The sequence below is a fragment of the Pieris rapae genome, chromosome 14, assembly GCF_905147795.1.
Source record: "Pieris rapae chromosome 14, ilPieRapa1.1, whole genome shotgun sequence".
NCBI classification, from domain to species: domain Eukaryota; kingdom Metazoa; phylum Arthropoda; class Insecta; order Lepidoptera; family Pieridae; genus Pieris; species Pieris rapae.
In genome coordinates, this window is record NC_059522.1 from 586813 (window position 1) to 609224 (window position 22412).

The 22412-nt window shown below is 33.4% G+C and overlaps 1 protein-coding gene across 1 annotated transcript; it reads right to left on the bottom strand.

The window, feature by feature from the left end:
- Positions 1–728: 728 nt before the first annotated feature.
- Positions 729–4928, bottom strand: LOC111003397 (carboxypeptidase B). The gene is made up of 7 exons (XM_022273872.2): positions 4789–4928; positions 4382–4594; positions 3566–3656; positions 2970–3071; positions 2446–2661; positions 1407–1826; positions 729–949 (listed from the first exon to the last, which is right to left on the bottom strand). Exons 1-7 carry the CDS (start codon positions 4863–4865, stop codon positions 782–784), a joined length of 1287 nt encoding a protein of 428 aa, XP_022129564.2. The 5' UTR covers positions 4866–4928; the 3' UTR covers positions 729–781.
- Between the last annotated feature and the right edge of the window lie 17484 nt (positions 4929–22412).

A 22412-nucleotide genomic window follows, 5' to 3' on the forward strand; every position in this document is an offset into this window, starting at 1 on the left:
TAGCTAATTAAATCTGTTATCATTTTGACATATCATCACAACAAAGTTTATATATAAATTATGCGCCACGTTGTTTGTCCGTTATAGACTCCTTAACTACTAAACTGATTTCAGTTTAATTTGCACACCGTGTGCATTTGGTTCTTAAAATATAGAATAGCTTAGCTTAGCAGTCGGTACTTTCATCCTCCAATATTGTCTTAATAATAAAAGTTCATTGCCAGTTCTTATCTTGCGTTCTACGCCCTTGGTTTTAAATATAAAATAAGAAGCATTACATATAAATTTAATTTTTGACGTTTATAAGTGTAAATTGTGTTACCTATTTGAATAAATTAATTTGAATATTGTATTTGAGTAAAAAGCGGACCCGTAATTATGTCGAGATTATAAAACGGAAGTTAACTTATTTTTATGTACTTAAAAAGGTTATTTGTGAAGGGCTATGTCTATCCAATTCGGGTTTAGCTCTGACATTTTGCAATGGGAAGGATTATCTTGGAAGAGGGTCACAGTAACATCTGTTATTCGAGAAAGACAATTTGTATTAGTGTTTTTGTTCAAATTCGAAAACAATTTTGGCCCAAAATTTGTCAGATATTTTATATTTGTTGGTTTAAATTACACGCATACTAAATACAATAAAAATGCGAAAAAACCAATAATCTACTCAAATTCGTATTGACTTCACTAAATTTGTTGTAGAAAAAAATAAAATACCTTTTCAGACGACAACATTTTTATTTCCCCTTATATTATTCATACGATATTTATAAATTTATTAACTTTCAGAATTGATTCTTTCTGCGTAAAACAGCTTTATTAGACGAGCTGAGTCTGCAATACCAGCCCAGGTCTCCACGTTTATCTGGTCAATGTAATCATCAGGTACTTCAAAAGCATACCCGTAACCTGGTAGTTCCAGAGTATACGAGAATGGAACCAAGAGCTGCAAATAGATTTTAGGTGTAGAATTAATATCTTTTTTTAAATATGTGCATGAACCGGAATAACAGAAATGAACTGCATAATTTTAAAACAAAAATAAAGCATTTCCATAATGCTATTTCAATATTATATCATATTTTTGTTTACGTTAATAAGGTATACGGTATACAGACGGTGAATTGTGAATTTCTTCCTGAGACTTTTAAGATAAAAACTTATGTAACATTACATTCTCAGTATAACTACTAATATATAATGCTAAAAAATGAAACATTAGTTAACATAAAAGGGACGAAACAAATTGTATAATTACCAGGACCAAAAGAAAATTAACAACGGAAAAAGTTTCCCCCCGCAACGGGATGATATTGGTTATATTTTACAGTAAATAATGAATTTTCTCTGCAAATTTAACCGGTACGAAAATCAGATACGAAAGAATGTGTTAAATGAATCACCTGCCCATAATCCTGTGCACTGCCCGAACTTCCATATAAAACCAAATTGCTGTTGCCCACAGCGTAAAACCCAGCTTTATCCAACTTCTTTGAGTCTATAGTTGCTCCCATAGAAGCACCGACTTGATGTAATGATAAAACATTCTGTGGCAGACTTGTATTACCGAAACCATAAAGAATATAATTCCCATGACTGTGTATATTCAAATATATCTGGATCCTGTCATCCTGTAGAATGTCTCTTACGTACTGGGTCTCAGGTTCCGAGAAGGGTTCAGGGCCTGGGTAGACGTTGGAGCAAGGATCAGAGGAAATACCCAAGGTGTTAAAGTTGACATCGAAATTTCTGTTTCCGTCTACGCCGTAGCAGGTCTCGCTAACTTCTGGACGATAGGAACGCGTACGGCGCCAAAGACGGTCCTATTAGATAAAGTTAATTTAGCAGCTTTTTATGGGATTTTGTTGATAGAAAAATCTAAAGTTGCTATATAATGGGGGTGAGAATGTTAAACAAAAGACGGAAGACAAAACATTGCGTTTTGTTATTAGACAATAAATTTTAATTAAAACCACGACGCATGTCAACTCGTTTTGGACTGGAGATGCGGTTGACTAATCAAAATTCAACAGAACCTTTCGTTTTACATTGTCACCATCAGGCATTGGTATTGGACAAGTTTGATTTCACTACTTTCAGCTTACCACTTCTTAAAAGGCCGGCACCCAGGCGAACCTTCTGTCAATGTGAGTGTCAATGGGCGGCGGTGTCACATAACATCAGGTGAGCCTCTTGCCCGTTTGCCCCCTGTTACGTAAAAAAATATTTTGTATCAATCTTAAAATTACATTTCTTGTAAGTAATTTTATGATTCGTTTGACCATACTTAGACCATATGTGCCAGAGTCAGAAAAATCTATTAAAATAAATAAAATGTTTTCTCATTCTGTTTGTAGTTTTAAAAATTGGAACAGATTTAAACTACTACCAGATTTTCTATTCCATTTTTTAAACTACTTAGTTAAACTAAAGGAAACGAACAACAGTATGTGAATACTCGTAGCCATCAGGATTAACAATTGGGAGAATGATCCAGTCAATATCCTCCAAGAGATCTCTTTCATCATCCCGGAGATCTTCTACCAATCTGTGTATGGAATAGAGAGCGACTGGGGTAGTCACCCACTCACGAGCATGTATTGTCGCGTCCATGAAATAAATAGGCTTTTTCGTGTCAGTAAAGTTAGACGTCGATATCTGAAAATGGAAATTTAATCAGATAAAAGAACTTATGAATGCAATATTTTTGATTCTCAACGCCTTGCGTCAAACACTGGGTGTGTATCACTAGATTTTTTTCCAAATCCATCTGTATCTCGATGTCCGCTATTCTAGAACTGAGAGTGACTCGAGACAGTTTTCAGACATGTGAAACCAGCTATCCATTGGTGTATTTCCAAACCAGTTCGGCACGCACTCTCTAGCCCTCTGACATTGAGATTGTCCATGAGCTGGTTTCCTGAACATATACCTTTGGAATTACACATAGATCATTAAAACATTACCTTCAAATATTTAACGGCTCGACCTTCAAAACTGGCACCAGCATTTACCAATGTAACTATATCGGGATTTTCTCTGGCAATTCTCTCTAAATACTCGTCGACCTATATATGAATTAAAAAAATATACATGAATATACGAATGTGACAATATATATATATGTATAGCGTATCGCTAACTCTCTATTTGATTCCATCTACATTTAATTTTATGAAATGTTTCTCTGTAACCAGCCAACTGAACATTGTAAACCTATCTTTGATTTATTAGTTAACTTTTTTTTATTATAGGTAGTACATATTATAATGTTATTCGATATATTACAATGTATCGATACTTTGGACTAAGAAATTGTGGCCAATTTGTGTTTCACCGTTACATATATCATTGTAAATAAATAATTTAAGATTTTTACCTTAACTTATATGTTAACTAAACTTTTCGCTTGTTGTTTTTTTTATATAGAACAGGGGGCAAACGGGCAGGAGGCTCACCTGATGTTAAGTAATGTTCTTCCTAATGATATTAATATATATTATAAATTAAGAAATACTTAGTTTTCGAGTTTTATAATTATTGTATGCCTAAACACTTTTACCTCTGCATATCTGGGGTATTTACTAAACGGTACAGCATTATTTCTGTTCCTCCTTTTTTCCAACTGGTCATTTTCGTTTTTTTCTAGTGCTCTGAAAATATATTTAATTAGCCTCCACAAATGTATTACGATGTAGTGTGATGAAACTGGCTTCATTGTGTGTCGTAGGTTCGAACCCGGCTTTGCACATTAGGCTTTCTGCCTGAAGGAAAACATCGTGAGGAAACGACTTGCGAGTTACAGAACCAAATGATGACGCAACAGCAAACTAAAATCTGAGGCCCGAACTAACAGGCGCCACAGTTTTCAGTGCCAGTGTTGTTCAGACTGTCTAAAGTTGAATAATAACGTCAGGCTCCAAAACTTTCAGGAATAATTTCTCATTATCAGAATGTTGTGTCTTAAACTTTGAATTTTGTAAGATATATCAATTGACTAACAAGTGTTGACCCTTCAAGCCAGTCTTAATTGCGCAAATAGAAACAAATATCAATTGATTTATTGCCAGGTTTAAAACGCAAAGGAATGTATGCAATTAGCCGCTGAGCCTCTATATATAGACAGAGACCTAAATTTGATATTAATATAAAAAGTCAATATTACTGAATGCACACATATAAACGACCTGGATGTTAAATGATACCGCCGCCCACAGACACTCACATGTTTGCCAGAAGAATCTAAGATTGCGGCCTCTCAAGAATTGTTATTGTACTTATACTACAGCAATTGTCCGCAGTACACGGCTGCAACATATATATGACCTTCACATATGAAAAGGCTCAAAGCCTAATAGATTATGCTTCTAAAACATACTGAGCCACATCTTGTATCTTTTCAAAAAATCCGATGCCATTCCTCTCCATGACTTCAAAGAAGACATCTCTGTTCTCGGGTGTGGGCATCACGACCGCTTCTCTCACTCCTGGAAGACCATGCTGCCATATATCCAGGTTGCTTTCCACTTCCAGCTTGTACAATGTATGTAGGTCATCTGTATTCCGCAAAACAATGCTGTACACGGAACATCTGTAAATGTTAAAGATATTAAACACAGTCTCGAGGTGTTAGAGCCCAATTGTACACAGGCCGTGCCCAAAAGACATTTGTTTCTATATACATTATTTCTTAGGTACGGAAATATATTAAATGTGACTAAATCTCAGAAGAATTTAATTGTGTCGTCACTTCTTAGATATAAATTTGTTAATAAAAAAAATTACCCTTTGTAATTATCATGTTTGCCGCACCAGACTAGACAAAAATTAAGAAACAATATTACAAATATTTTTACACCCATTTTTGGTAATAACACAACCGCTAATGCATTTTTATCTGCCGACACAGATATTTAGATTACTTTTAACACATTTAGATTACTATCGACAGTTTTATAGTTGGCTCAATTATTTATTGGATAAATGTACCTATTATCGTTTGGCATTTGAAATTGTTATATAATGTCATGTTATGATAACAATCAAATCAACTAATAGTCTTAATAAGTAATAATAATACAAAACTAGTTTACAAACCTTTAATCGCAATTCAGTAGCAAATATATAATTGAACAGGAAGTAAGTATTTACATATACATTTTAAACGGAGACGTTTTTATAGTTTTTGTGTAGAGAGTTTCTGACACAGAGACACACATAACATTGGAGTATTTTAAAATTTTTCAGAGAATTTAAAGTAACCATTTTATGTAAATAAAAATACAAATATTTATCTTATACAGTATTTTGTATATATGATTATGTTTCATTCAGATTATTGTATTCTTAAAAGGCCGGTAATCGCGAGCCCTCTGGCATCGAGAGTGACCATGGGCGGCGGTATCACTTAACATCAGGTGAACCTCCTGCCCGTTTGTCCCCTTTTGCAAAAAAAAATTGTATATGTACAATGATCTTAACCTACTTAGTAATGATGATAATAATAATTAATGAAAAGAAAATTTAGAAAGTTTGGCCCCTGTGGCAGTATACCTTTATCGCTGGCAGCATTTCCTCCCTTCATTGAGATCTTTATTCGTTTAGCGAAAAGCCAGCTCTGGGGTCACCGGTATCTACCAGGCGCCAAGTTAAATCTTTAATTAGCGCCCGTGCACTTGAACACTTTAACCCCTCGGCCCAAGAGTCTACTTCAAAGGGAACAAAATTAAAGTTGGAGGAAAGACTCATATTTTAGCCGTTTTAATATACTCGTTATTTCTATTTTATGGTTAAATTTATATTATTTAATGACTTATCGGTAATCATAATCATATTACCACGATATCTGATAACTCAATAACGGGATAAAGGGAAGTGATCCCCCCTATCCTAATTACAGTTTCGACTATTTTATATTAAAAAAATACACTTCTGTCATATTACTACAAATAATTTAAATTTAAGATCTGATTTAAAAAAATAACATAATTTCTTTACTATTTTATTGTGGTTTTACACGAACAAAAGCAGTGTTGGCTTCAGCGTGCGACTCTCATACCTGAGGTCGGAGGTTCGATCCCCAGCTGTGCACCAATGGACTTTCTTTCTATGTGCGCATTTAACATTTGCTCGAACGGTGAAAGAAAACATCGTGAGGAAACCGACTTGTCTTAGACCCAAAAAGTCGACGACATGTGTCAGGTACTGGAGGCTAACTTACTTGCCTATTAGATTTAAAAAATGATCATGAAACAGATTCAGAAATCTGAGGCCAAGACCTAAAGAGGTTGCAGTGCCACTGATTTTTTTTATTTTATTACGCTAACAATAATTTAATATCGGCTATTTACTTTATCTAAAATATTATTCTATTTATTTATTTTGTTTCTAACACCCTGTATTTATAATTCTAAGCTAACTTGACTTTAAGATAGGAAACGAACTTAAAAGTTACGAGTTTTGAAGTCCGCATCGACTTACACTTCAATCCTTTAAGTAACGTTCAATCTCAACTTACTAAAGTATACTTTGAGTTAGAAGTAGAAACACGTACCTACTTTTTCTTAAAATCCAACGAACCACAGAAGTAAAAGCTACGTCCAAGAAACTATTTTTTTTTTTAATTTTTAACAAATTAAATCCGAGAGGTATGTTCGTGATTTGGTTAACAGCAAGAAGCATTTTCATAAATTGTTTGTGATCGAATAGTAATTGACACGATTCACTTTTATTACTAATTAAATATTATTACGAGAAACGAAGTTAGTCTCTGTTTACAAGGAACTAACTAGGTTTTATCTATTATAATAATAAACAAATGTACATAATCACAGTCATATGACACATATTTTAGTCATTCAAGTGTACTTATTGTTTTTCACGAAACTTTGAAAAAGTCCATCAAAATTGTGATGTACTGACGCGATATTGACAGTATGAAAATTTCGTTTGGAGATTGAGAGTGGCAGAAAGTGGAATTAAATTTAAATTAACAGGCAAGATCAAGAACCAAGTCATTTGTTTATTTGATGAACTGGCTATCTTTCAGGCCGCTAGTTAAAAGGTGCCGTTTAGTTAAAAGGCTGCGACATATACATATATACAAAAAAACTCTTGATTGATGAAAGACGATCTTTTTACTTGTCTTAGTATGGACACGGTTGTTTCCTTAGCTGTCCTTAGCACCAGCCTCAAACATCACAAAGTGATTTTTGAAACTTCTACTCATTAAACTGAATTTTATCACTCCTACTTTGCTGTGCATAGTAAATAACTTATGAAACCACCTTTTTCATATTATGTATGATTTTGTATAAGGTAATATTAATAAAAAAAAGTACAAACAGTTGCGAGATATTTCTATAACGTATGGTATAATCCCTTTGTTGGATTAGTTGAATTTTCATACAGTATTCCACTCAGCACCTTAGAAATTAATTATTCAACAACTATTTTAATGGTTACTACTAATACGATAGAACTACACAATAATACCCACACAGATTCAACCAAATAGGTCTACTTCAAAAGAAATTCTGTTTATCATTTGTAATGCTCGCAAGAGTGGCGCTTCACTAATCAAGTTGGAATGTGCATGCGGAACATCCAAAAGAATATACTTCTGTCTCAGGATACTACATGGTACCAGTAGATCCAGTCTATTATTTCCAGATTACGAACCAAAATCGTAAGTATCTTAAATAATTACACTGACAAAGTTAATTCTCTTCTGAGGCGTAGCTTGTGGCTTCACAAATATCAGTGTTATCTTAATTGCACTGATATTCGTGAAGCCACAAGCTATTAAGTAATATGAATCCCAGGTTTCAGTAAGCCTTTCGTATAGTTAATTTTCGTAAATTTGAATTGGTTTGAACACGTGTAAAGTAAATAATAACATAAAAACAATATAAAACCCATATATTTGGTTATGTATCTAAACATCTTTGTATAAAAATTTAAAAACTTATATAAAATAAAGACAGCGAAGATCGGGAATGTAGTTCAAATCCAACGTCTTAAATATAGAACTGTCGCAATTTTTCAACGACTGTCAAATGTCAAGAGACGTCATTTGTCAAATTGTCACCGGCGACGCGGACACTATCTACTTCCTGTCACATGGCAAATGGAAATGGACGTTAATGTTTGTTAAGAAAATAGAACGGAAGCACTCGGCGATATTCACGATGGGATGTGATAAATTATCAGGATGTTACAAAACGAGAACTATCTATTTTACATTTAAATGCCTATATAAAAATAGTTTACAAGAACACAGTGTTTTCCCTTTAATAGACACTTAGGTTGTTTAATTATCACTTTCTAATGTTAAACATACTTTTTATTACATTAGTTTTAAATTACTTATTAGTCTTAAGTTAAGCTAGACAGTTGAAAAAATAATAATAGTGAATATGAATTTTCGGACGGGGCAATGTTGGCCTATTAGTTCGTAGCTTCAATAAGATGCCGACAAAGGAATCTAAGGGCGATTCTAAAGGTTGTATTGTAACTGATTTTTTAGTGTGCGACCCAAAATTTATAAAAAAAATACAAAAAATAGGACGTTTTTAAATCTGGGCACGGTCTGATCTCAGGTTGCTTTCAATCTTAGATTGTGAATTAATTATTGGGTTCGGGCGTAAGACATGTCGGTTTTCTCACGTTGTTTTCCTTCGCCGCTCGAGCGAATGTCAAATGCGCATATAGAAAGAAAGTCCATTGGGTGCACAGCTGGGAATCGAACCTACCTCAGGGACTAGATTTGCATCCACTAGGCCATTGCCCTAAATTTATGAACTTCATGAGACTAATAATGATTCTTACACTTCTAAGAACCAGCTAAATAAATGGGTTGTGATCTATATAAATTCTTTTAGAGCCTTGTTTACTTTATTACCCTGCAGCGTTTTTCTTATACTAAAAGGTCCTATTCAAACAGTTTGTTCGGAGACTGCAACTGGCACCTTTCATGCATTCACGAGAGTAGCAAAGGAAAATGGGTGAAGCTTAATAAGAAATAGGCCGTGTCTGACACAACAGAACTGTGTCAGTTTTGGTTGGCAGCACATGAATGATTAATACTGGCTTTAATCAAAGCTCAGCTACTTACGGCTGAATACTGATGCGAAACCTTGAATAGACAAACGGCGTTTGGATTTCTGTTTTAGTGGTCAAGTAGGCTTTCTAGGAAATTGCGCTTGCCTATGATTCAAGTGTAGTAGTGTTGTGAGTTCATAAAAATCACGAATGACGCTGGATTACGATAAAATATTACATGTGAACACACTACCGTCTTTTAAACATATATGAAAAAAAAACGAGCAAGAATTTGTTATATACAATTTATTTGTAGCGAATATATATCAAAATTACTTTATTTTTTAAAACCACTTCCATCCCTAGTTCCCTAGATCTAGTATATGCCGAAAAATGTCCTCTCAGAACCGAAAAATGTTTGTTTTTGTAATAAAGATAATAATATACATTCATACATATTTTCAAACATTCATATTTACTCAATCAAAATTCACTATAAAACGTGTTAGTTTCCGTCTATTACTTTACACTCACTAATAAATTATACAATTGAGGGTGTTGGCAAATATATAATCAAATTCAAAATGCGTCTAGCATAACCCAAGCGAACAAAAAAGTCACTGTAAAACATAGCGATCGGCTGAGTAAAATATGGATCACGATCATCAAATAAAAAATATGTATTTCAATACGTCAAAGACGTATTGAATTTACCATTACCCTAAGTGCTGGTTCCTCTCGATATTTTCTTTAAGGGCATTTATTCCGCTATCCCAAACTTAGCACAAATATAAATAAATATATACATCCTTATAAGAATCTCTAGACAATTATTTAAAGATCGACATTCAACTAAGTCGCTAAAGTTCCTTCAGACAAATGAGTGAACGAAACGTTTAACGAGTTTCCTAAACGTTCCTAGGCAACAAGACTAACCTAATCTAACATTTACAAAAAAAAAACAGAATTTCCAAGCTCTTAGTTCTTCACGATCACACCGAAATAATAAAAAATGAAATAATCATGGCGAAGTCTTGTTTTACATTATTAATCAATATGCTGGCTTTCGGTCAGATAGATAGTTAAACGTCGATGCTGCCTTGTTTAAATTAAAATGTTAGCAGCGAGATTGAATATCTGCTGTCTAGAAAATCAATTAACTCTCTGATTTAACTACTTTACTTCCATACATCGAATTCTCTGAAATCACTTCTGATGTAGAACTCGATTCCCAGATAGAGCATGAATACAAATTCCAAGGTGAACTTTGGCTGGAGATTGGGCAATTTGCCGACCAATTAGTGAAGTGTATGCCGTGAGGTCGCTCAGGAACGTAAATTTAGTGAAGACGAGTCAATTGTGGTTAACAAAGTTTCTGGTTCAGAGGGTTTTGGTGCTATTGATGTAAAGATACCTTGCTTTTGTAAATTATTGGTTTCTTGCATTTCAGCTAGACTTAACGGTTCGTTACGAAATAGGAATTTTATCTTAGAACATTTTGTTATTAAAAAATAATTGACATTTTACATTGTAAACGAACAAAGGCCATTTGGAGTAGAGACTCTTGGGCTGTGTGTGTGTGTGTGTGTGCACAGGCGCTGATTAAAGATTTACTACCGAACCCAAAGATTGATCCACAATCTCAGATTGAAGACAATCTGAGATCAGACTGTGACACTCGAAACCGATCTCCTATTTGGGATACAAACAGCCAACAAATAACCAAACCAGACGAAGATAATCCATTTTTGGCGACGGATAGAATGCAATCTCTTCGCTCTTTAGACTCATATTTGAGATTCAATATAAACCATATAAAGAAAACCGTACAAATTACATTAAAATATACATGTCTAGGTACATATGTTAAAAACATATCAAATAGGTTTTTAATTATTTAAAAACTGGTGTAAGTTAAAATCTTAAGATAGGATATTGGCACAGTTGAACTGTCATTTTCATACAAAGGTCTATCCACATACACCGATCCGACCTCCCATGACTACCTTGTATCGACAGATTGTTATTACAATCCGTCGTTTGGTTATTGGCACACTTTTATCAATCAATATTTGGATTAAGATGTCCATCTCAGATGGACAAAAATGGATTGAGATAGGTTATTGGGTTTGGGCGTTAAGCAGGCGCCTGGTAGATAGAACCGGTGACCCTATAGCTAGTGCTTTCTTCACTCAACGAGCAACAGCGAAGAAATGCTACCAGCATTAAACTTCCACAAGGATAAGGACTTTTTAAAATTGTTTTTATTTTCAACTAGCTGACCTGGCAAACGTCGTCTTGCCAAACTACTACCTTTAACTCAGCGCCATCTGTTAGAATTGTATCAAATAATAAACAAATGTTAATGTTATCGTAATTTTAGTAAGGATGCCTATTTTTTTGAAAATGAAATATAGCCTATGTCACTCAGGAATGATGTAGCTTTCCAACAGTGAAAGAATTTTTCAAATCTGCCAAGTAGTTTCGGAGCCTATTCAATTCATACAAACAAACAAACAAAAAATCAAACCTTTCCTCTTTATAATATTATAGTATAGATTTCTTCCGATTTTTAATTTTTTCTCCCTTTAAGAAATATAGGTTTTAAAATTAATTACAAAATTGATTAACGTACGAAAATATAATTTTACTAAAATACCACTGACCGATCAATTTTAAGATTAATGATATATAAAAATGATCTCTACACCAAAGACAAAAACTGGCAACGCATTCGTGAGCATGTACGGTCACACATGAGGTGTTTCTTGCTCGTTTGATCGATAAAAAAACTTATAATACTCTTAAGATCTGGTAATATCATAGATATTAGGAAAAGGGATGTTAATTAAAAAAGGTTTTCAAGTCCTATTATACTTAAGCGTATAATCTTGTTCCGAAATATTGTTTACTCATCACTCACAATTTAACTTTTCACGTTAAGTCCTTTAGGAATTTCAGCAGAGACTGATTATTGTTGCTAATTAAAAGCAAAGTCATAGCTGAAATGTCTGGACGAAATTCTACTTTAGCAAGGCGATTATACCATGTGTTTTACTTATAAATCAAAGTAATCCTTTATTTATGGAACTGCATAATAAATCTTATTTTATATGAGTCTATTTAACAGAACGATGTAGGAAATGTTTATTAAGATTAATTAATTAAATAGTATAAATATTATATTATTATTTTTATATATATATAAAAATAAATAAAATAATCGTGTGGAACTCGGGGACAGCCGCGGTAAAGCTATTGCATAGCATTTTATATCAACTAATTTTTATATCAATGAACTTTTATTTATGCAGTATTTTTTTTCTTTGACATTAATTCAATCTACCACTCTACTAGACTCAAAGTAACAAGCCTATATATTCTGTCTCACAAATCAGGCCGGCGCTAAAGTAGGTACTCTCATACTTTGTAATACTAATTTCTTGAAATATCATGAAACACAACGTCTGTCGGGTCCGCTAGTTATGAATAATTCAAGTCTCTTTGATTTTGTTTTCGTTGGTATAAAGATTCTTAGGCCGTGTTCAAGTACACTGGGGCTAATTAAAGATTAGTGGCTCCTGTTAGTGCCAGGGAACCCATCTGGTGCTTTCCTCGCTCAATGAATAATTAACACAAAACAGCGAGGAGCATTAAAATTACACTGCCACAGGGACCAAACTTTTTAAATTTGTTTTTATTGTCTATTTATTAATTTATAATGTCATTTATATTAAGTTAAGTTCAGAAATACTGTGTGTTGGAATGGCATTAATTACTATTTATGAAATTAATATTACTTACGTTAATAATCAAAGAAACAAATGAAATGTGAAAGTGTTATTACTGAATACTTTATAAATTCACTATGTTTAATTTTCATCATAAAACATGTTTACAGATTGATAGGAGAATAAACACAATTCGCGGCCTTTTCATATTTTTTTTTAATCTAAAAATGTACCGTAATTATAATATAAGAAAATCGTTTCTCGTAAACATTCTACTGCTTCAGTATATTTATTGTACGTAGGCTACGAAAATTTAACTACAGTTCTACGCAACCGGAAGCGGAACTCAACGTTTCCGATGTTTTTATTGAATCAAATTAAATTATCACAGAACCGAAATTAAAGGTCATCATGGCAAGCTCCTTAACACAAATATTGATGTCTATAATTAAATTTCCTCCCCTATAATAAAACAGTAATCAGACACGACTCATATAATGTAATTTGTTCCTAGAATTCTAATACAAAGTTTGCGATGTCAGGCGAATTTTATAAATTGCCGACTACCCCTTTCGCAATTTAGACCATTACGCTCTAATGCACCGAGTCTCTAAGAATCCATGCTTATAACGACAAAGTGTCTGGGCACCCTAAAAATGAAAACAAACGAGTAGAGTAAATGGGTACATTAAATTCCGTATATTACACCATTACATAACAGTTTTATATTTATTATTTAACAGATTCACTTGTATTCAAATATTATTTGAAAAGATCTCATTGGAACTTGTGGGTGGGCAGCTGTAACCTGGATGCTTCCTTCCCTTCATAAAATGTCCTACTCCAAGCACTGGATCCCTAAAATAATGAACAAATGCAGTGCGGTATACTGTTAAAAGTGATGCCACAATGGTTTAAAATGCAACTTGCCCTTGCGCTTACCATTTGCGGTTCGTGTGTCAAAGAGAAGATTGACAATTGTCATCCTTCTGTGACAGACACCGATTTATTTCATTTGGTAACGGAAAAATTAAACTAAAACTAGTTTTGCATTGTATTTATTATTCTCCCACTCGACCATCTCACTTCGGGTGGATATTACATATATAACATTGACTCAAAAATGATGTACAATATTTCATATTAATTATATACAGTACAGTAATCGATTCATTAAAAAACTCTTTTTTTTAATTTAATTAATTCTTAATTGCTCTCTTTCTCTAAGTTTAACTTCAATTCGCTTCGCCGCCTTTTTAAGCCATTTTTGCACGGAAATTGGCTCCTAAATAAGGTGTCGGTGTAAGTGACAGCCGGTTTAATTAGATTCACGTTGTAAATGTATGCCGCAATAAACGCCCCGTGTCTCGCTAAGACCACATAAATTTACCGACATTCTGTGACTTTTACCGTTGTATATTGAACATTCTTTATGACGACCCGCCTTTGAGATTTCACCCATTTGTTAGCTAAATTCTTGCATTAAGCTCATGTTTAAGTAAACGTTTAGTATTTTTTGTAATAAATGGTGCAAAAGGAATGGTCTAGTGTCTTTTGTTCGAACCCTGTGCAACAAATCTCGCTCGCCCGATGAAGGAAAGCATTTTCTTATATTCAAAACACTATCCTACTTATATCTTTGCCAATTTTTTGCAGCAACTCAAAATCCGAAAACTTGTAGACCAAAACACAATATACAGTTTTCTATATAATTCCTTGTATAAAATAAAAGACATATGCAGACACAATTAACTAACTGAAACTGTTGAATAAAGGAAGTTGTCTTTGTTGGAGAACAGAAGTTCTGGCTTCAAAGTTTTGGACCTCACACCTCGAGTTAAAGTTCAGCCTATTATCTAGAACCTGTACGTAATGTATTGTTAATTCTTGTTCGTTCAATATATTATCACTAAGTTATTTCTATAAAATCATATCAAAAATTAACTTGGCAGATGCATTTATTTGCATAATATCTCTGTCAACGACTAGTCTCAATCATAAATCGATCTCACAGATATTTGTATTACTTGTATATTCAAGTATCATTCAATCTTCTATTTATTAAAATACTACTTTATTACAGGTTGGCCTTAATCGCTGATTATAATAGCTTGCTCGTTGTATCTATGTAATTCAGTATTGATTTATTCAATAATAAAGTTAAAAATTAAATACATTATTTTTATATATTGTAGAAAAATTAATAAAATAATACTCTGAAGAATAAGAAGCGTACTAAAGCTACTGATTCGCTAAGCTATGTCCTATAGCTTAAATGGAGATGGGCAGGGCATGTAGCAAGACTCTCTGACGCTCGATGGATCATAGGGGTGACCCGGTGGGGTGACCTTATTGGGAAACGAAACAGAGGTAGACCGCTCACGAGATGGGCAAAAACGGCTGACTTGAGCTGAATGCAACTCACTCAAAACCGAGATACTTTTAGTTCCTTGGAGGAGGTCTTCACCTGTGAAAGGGTTCTTGCAAAATAATTGGGAATGAGATACAAAAAAAAATTGGAAAAAAAAAATTGTATAATTTACTTTTCTTAAAAAAAATATATATATAATAAATAGTATCAAGTTTGAGTTTGTTATTTGTAAGAAATAAATAGGCTTTTTTATTAACATGTTGTCTGTGTAATAATATAATGTAATTCTTATCAACATCTTACTAGTCCCAAAATAGATAGCTGAAAACGCAATTTTCTCCTTAATTATCATTAATCTATGTAAGCCCAACCCTTCTATCAAACGAAATCCACAATGATCGGAAACAGAAAAGCGGCTCATGAATTATTTATGGCTACAAGATTTAGGGTCTGTGAGGCAGCGAGCCGGAGGTTAAATGATTCTAAGGGTTAATTTGAGGCAACGAAATGGGCCTCGTAATAAATTGTTTTTTATTTAGATCTAATTGTGACCCAATCTTACACGATTTCCCATTTATCGTAGTATTCTATTTAGTTTCATCATAAACAGCGAAGCAAAGCGTGTCAGATACATTGTTATCTTAAAAAAATATAAGTTAACTAATTTTTTTTTTAATTTTACGTATCGTTTGTTAAATTTTTAATTTTATTCTATTAATGTACTTAACTATGTTTTCTGTTTCATATATTTTTATTATTATGTCATTTTAGGCTTTGGATATTGTTTAAGTGTTTTCTATATAATATATATTTATAAATAAATAAACCAGAATTTCTTAGGTTCTTATCGGACACTAGTGCCTGTCAAGGGCCCTTCAAATGTCGTTACGTCCCTGTCAGTGTCTTGTGGACAGCTCGAATCTTATTTACATGACAAACACTGTAAAGTAAATTTAAATAATCTTAGCTGTGAAGCGGTCACTTTATTTGTACTTGAAAACAAACAGATGCAGTGGCGATGCTGTTTGTGTTAAGGATATTACGTCTAGGAGTTACTAGAATACAGAACATACATTCTGGGATCTTTTTCTTAAAAAAATATTATTTATTTCATTTATATTTCGCTCGATAACATAAAAAACTATAGGGTATGCAATAGGCAGCCTTATCGTTGACAAGCGATGTCTTACAGGCAAGGAAGTAGGAAACAACTAGTAAGGAAAAAATCTAAAACAATTAATATTAAGGGTGCAAAAAGTGGAAATTCAAAATTACAAGTAGCACTGAAAATAAAAAAAAATTCAATTCACTGAAAATAAAAAATTTCCCATATGCTTAAAATTGTTATAATATCATTTTTATCGACGTTATTTTCGTTACATGTATTATTTATTAATTATCATGGTTGTCAGCAGTGGGGCTATACAAATCCAACGATTCAGAAACAAAACGTTCTGAGAAATAGTCAATGCTCCCTGGTACATACGCAATGGCAACATCCATCGAGACCGTAATGTAGAAGACGTATACCACCATAATCAAAGATACTGCTGGAGGCCACAAACTCCATCATCATGTGAATGTTGAGGCTATTCAACTCCTTGACTCCACGGACCTAGTGAGTAAATTGAAAGGAAGAAATCATTCGAATTACTGAATTAGTGTTAGTTCACGTTAGTATGTGCGAAAATAGTAAATAAATTGGGCTTGTTTTAAATTGCTCATTAGTCATAAATTATTTATAAAAAAATCTTTGTTATTTGTTTTGCAAGCTGAGATTTTTTTAATAATGACACGCATAAACATTTTTTATTGCACTTCGCCTTAATAGGGTTTAAATAGATAAATTGTAAATGTAAAAATAATTGAATTTTAGTTTATTATACACACACTTATCTGTAAATCAAATCCAAACTCAGAAATCTTTGAACCGAAAAATTTCATTACATTCGAAATCTGGATTCCTTTCACAGTTATTTTGGTAACCTAACCCGGCTGTTTACAATACAATGCAAATATGTATTACGATCCCCATTAAAGCATAATAGATCCTATTCTTAGATAAAGTCACCTTTATCTTTTGTTGTGAATATGTCCAATAATAAACGACCTCCAAAGCTTAGAAATATTTTGCATTGTGTATGAGAATCAGCAGTTCTCAAAGTATTACAATTAATTCCTAAACATTTAAGTGCTATATGTACCGGGGGCTGGTTTGCAACCCAACTGTTCTTCGGATTCTTTGTACCTATGGGATATGCGACGGAGTAAGCCTAGGTAATTTCAATACTTGAACCAGCAAAGAACCCAGTCAACAGAATTTGCACTTACTGAATACTTCTACTTCTAACGACTTCTTTATATGTTCAGAGACTGTGTTCACAATAGCGATATATCGTTTAATAGTAATTATAATAATCTCAATTTTTACAATCTTCTAAACCTTCGTAGTAATAATAAAATTTAAAAAAAATATTTGGTCAGTGTAACTTGAGTATTTTCTTCAATTGCGGTACTTATTCGTTGAGCGAGGAAAGCCCTCTGGGGTCCCTCTCTGTGTGACCAGTGACCTCTGGGGTCATAAATTATTATTATTATTATCTGTGCTGTCTACCATTTATATAACGTCTTATTCAAATAAACTGACCCCAAATGAAATGGACGGACTAATGTTTAACGCAGGTCTTAAGACAATGGCTTGGGCGGCAAGGGCGGGCGGGAGGCCATTCTTCGTGGGTTAGGCTGGACACGTTATTAACGCACATAAATTGATGTTTGTTCGAGACAATTTGTAGGCTTAACGAAGAGCTTGTTCGGGGTAAGAAACAATAGTGTTTGAATTTCTCTCTATTCTGAAGCATTGAACAGAATAATTAAATTAGAAGGATCTAAATGTAAGTTAATGGCAAGTATAAGACGGAAAAATGTTGAATACCGGATATATGGTTTGGTTCCATTGCCTTATTCAGTAGAGGTTCTGAAAAAGCTGGTAAAATGCCGAAAAAGTAGGAATTAAGAGCGTACTAATTCATGGCAACCGGCAACGTATTCGCGAGCCCTCTGGCATTGAGATTGTCCATGGGCGGCGGTATTATGGAACATCAGGGGACCCTAGATCGGTTGATGTGTTAATTTCGATATTATCATTAACAATGCAACGACTAAGTAGACCTACAGCACGTCCGTTATTCGTTACGATCCGTTAGTATAAACTAAGTTCGTATTTACTTTATAAATTAAATTGAAATATGTGTACCATATCGTAGATACACAGTCAAAATGTATATACTATATTGTGTAGTATTTTATATAAGATTTTGATGTATGTGCGAACATAAATACAGAACACTAAGAAAAGAAGAAAACTCGTCACTCAGGACAGACTTTTATGACGAGTGAACATGTATTTTTTTTCCTTGGGCATTTCTATAATATAATTTAATTACTGTTGCTTGTGAAGAATAGACCAATTAACAAACATAAAAATGAGTTGTGATTTATAACAATATAGAGCATCCCATATGTGCATTAAACACATAATATCACATAAGTACGTGATTTCAAATGCATACCGTATTTCGTATTCATACTAATTAGTGCATAAAATATGTTAAATTCAAATTATATTTCTGATTTTCCAGTCTTACACCTCGGAAGCTGTCCAGAGTTTGTAACAAAAGCCATTGTCCTAAAATCCTGCAGCAATTCGGGACAAATTTAAAACTGCAGCTTACTGGAATAAGGTGCATTCATAGCATTAGTGCCAGAGAAGTGAACAGAAAAGAATTACGTGCATTTATAACAGATAGGGTCACCACAAATAATACTTTTAGGGCCGGAATTACCTACTATTTATTGACCTTATGACCGTGACTATTAAGAATCTATGGGGATCTGTAAACAGTCGAAAGGTTTTAAAGGCTTTTACCTACAATTTTATTCTACAATTTACCTACAATTAGGTACACAAATTATTGGTACTACAACAGTTTTTTAGATCTGAGATCAGATTTCTGTATCTGTTTCATGATCAATTAACTTGTCTGACACACGCCGTCGACTTTTTGAGTCATATAGAATGAAAGCCCATTGGTACACAGCCAAGGATCGGATCTAAAATATTACGTATTACGTAATAAACGTTATTTATAAATTTTTTCATCTCATCTTCACTTTAAATTAGAGTCCTGTTGCAACCCTAGTAGCCGCCATTTGTTAGAAAACTTCCTTCTAATGAACGGTGCGATTGAAATATGGGGCAGTTTTGAGATGAAATGCAGACCCGCTAATGCTAATTTTCAGGTTTGAATTTAGAACGAATTTACAGAAAAAGAATACCTAGATATTTTAGACTCTTTTGATTTATATCATCCTGGTGGATGTTTGCGAGTTTCTAGTAATCATTTTTACTGTCAATATAAATGTCATATACCACCGCCCATAGACACATTCAATGCTCTTAATATGCTCTTTTCTAGTCGAATTGGTTCGAAAACACGCCTCAAAAAGCGCTCAGTTGTGAAAAGACGGACGTTGAGGTAACACGATGAAGAAACTCATCTGCAGGTACGTAATACGAATAACTACTCCGAACACTTTCCATGGTAAATGCGGTGGAAGATGCAGAGGAGCCCATATCTCTTCGCAACGCCAAGGGGTTTAGCAGCTCAAAAAGCTGATTGTCAACGATTGAAAACCCCTCGTCCTTGTAAACGTTGTGATCCCTAAAAAGGCATTCATAATATACGTGAGACAGAAAATTATTTTTTGTTAATTACTTCAATAAATTCTATGTCGCACATACAACCCTTCTGGCTATAATAAATCAAGATTAAACTACATCCCTTTGAACAAAAATACACCCGCATTAATAATATCGGTTGTTTTAAATAAATCTATGTCACAGATTCACAACGCAGAAAGTGCCCCCACAGCGCACCGTTATCTTGTTTACTACAAAATGTAATCAAATCTCTATTATATAGAATTTATTTTGTTTACAATCAGTTTTCTATGAAATAGGAAAACAACTTTATTCATGAATTAAATAGATTTTTATGCAACAATCCTTTTTTCAGCGAAAGTTTGGCTTAGTAGAAGGCTTCGAAATAATAATCTCTTCCTTCTTATTTTTAAGTCCGTCAAAAATAAAAATAGACGCAAAATGTATCTGCTATGCCCAAGTTTGAATGACAACTTATTTAAGATTAAAAATAGATATAGACAAAAGATGTAAAAAAATTGCCCATCATTGAAGTATCAACTTTTTGTTAGGGTTAATATTGAGACAAACGCAAAAATGTATCTGCCATACCCCAGTTTAAAGTAACTACTTTTTTGAAGGTTAAAAAAAGATACGACAGCAAAAATATATCCTGCCATGCCCCAGTCTAATATATCCACTTCATACAGTAAAATAACCGAGTTACATCTAACAAGACAATACATTTATGAGCCAAAGTCCACAAGTCCCATAGGTCATAACCGAAATTCAAAACCGATCGACAATCATAAAATGGATGACCACTTCCAGTGGTTCAATGGCATTCATATAAAAGATTTATTCGCCACATGCTCCCGAATAGGGTAAGTATAGAATTGGTTTCGCGCGGACACGCCTCCTTTTACAGCTGCCCTCGTAAAATTCGAAAATGGAACGCTTGTGACACGTGTCAATTGCATTCTAATGGAAAACTGACGTAGCCTTTTTTTGATATGTTACTAATAATAACATGTAGGGACAACGTTTGTATATTTTTTTATAAACTTGGGGCAAACGGAAAGAACACTCTTCTGATATTAAGCGTGGACACCCATGGACACTTCCGAAGGTAGAAGGTTCGCAAAAGTGGTTCTGGTGGTAAAAAAATGAGTATGCTCTTTTCCTGAAGGACCCTAAGTCGAATTGTTTCGGAAACACTTCAGCGGGTTGATAGTGGTATTGCGCGGCAAAAACTGCCTAAAAGGCGCTCAGTATAATATTACTAGTTTATAGTTTACGGGACGGCCATATAAGACAGACATCGAACCTTTTTAGTTGGTGCGCTGCCGGTCTTTGTGGGAGGAGGATGATTCGAATTACGATTCCACAGTGCGCTAGTTACATTATTTAAATTTAATATTTTCCACTAAATCAAATGCATTATAGAAAACTTAGGAACTTCTAAACAATACCTTACTTTTTAACCGGCTTAAATAAAAACAAAGGTTATAAATTCAATGACTATATATATTTTTCAAAGTACATACTATGCAATTGTTTGTAGATTATGATGTTTTAATAATTTAGCAAATTACAGATTACACCAATGCGGTAACTATATTCACATAACATACAAAATAATACAAACACAAAGAAAACAATACAACATTAAACAGTAACAGATTAAAAAACACTATTTCTTGCAGCGGCATGAAGCAGACAGTGTTGTCACCCTACAGAGATATGGCGGTAATCTTTATAAGGTGATAACACATGTGTCACTCAGATAAGGGTCACCTGTTCATTGCAGCTATTACATATAAAATACGGTTCATTCCTTTCCTACATAAATTCCCAAAGGTTATTTGGGTGTGGAATGTTTAGAGGATGAAAATGGCTTTTTTACATAAATGCCGCAGCCTGATTTTATAGCCCATAAGCTTGTTGTAATAATCTTAAATAACCAATCTTGTGTTACGAATAGAATTATTAATTATATATATGTTATCCCGTGTACGGGCTATGAAGATCATATAAGTCTTTTGGAGGATATAAATCAAAGTCAAATAATATTGAAATCAGGCCTGTTAAAAAGTTACCTTTGAAAGTCAAAATTACAAGAAAAAAAATACTAGCTGGAACCTTGGAAAGCTACAAGTTTCATATGGAGCAAGAGTGGGCAGGAAACTCCATTCTTGATGATCATGATTTGATAAATGTGAAGACAATGTGCTTAGAACAAATAAAACGACTACTAAAATAAAATATGCGTTCAATATGTAAATACATTGTGCTCATATATTCATAATATTGTATAGATATTCGTTATAAAAGAAATAATGAACATGCATTCAAAGTTTTTAATAAAAGAAATATAAAAGCATATATTATAACCCAATAATATCTAGATTATCAACCAGTTTATTTTGTTTATGTTGTTTGTCCTATGGAGCAGGACTAGCATGTTTCCAGGCATTTTTTATCTTGAATTTAATCCTTTAATTTGTAATACTTGTCTACAAAGTGTTTAATAACAGTTTTTAAAAAGTTATAGTTTCTTCTA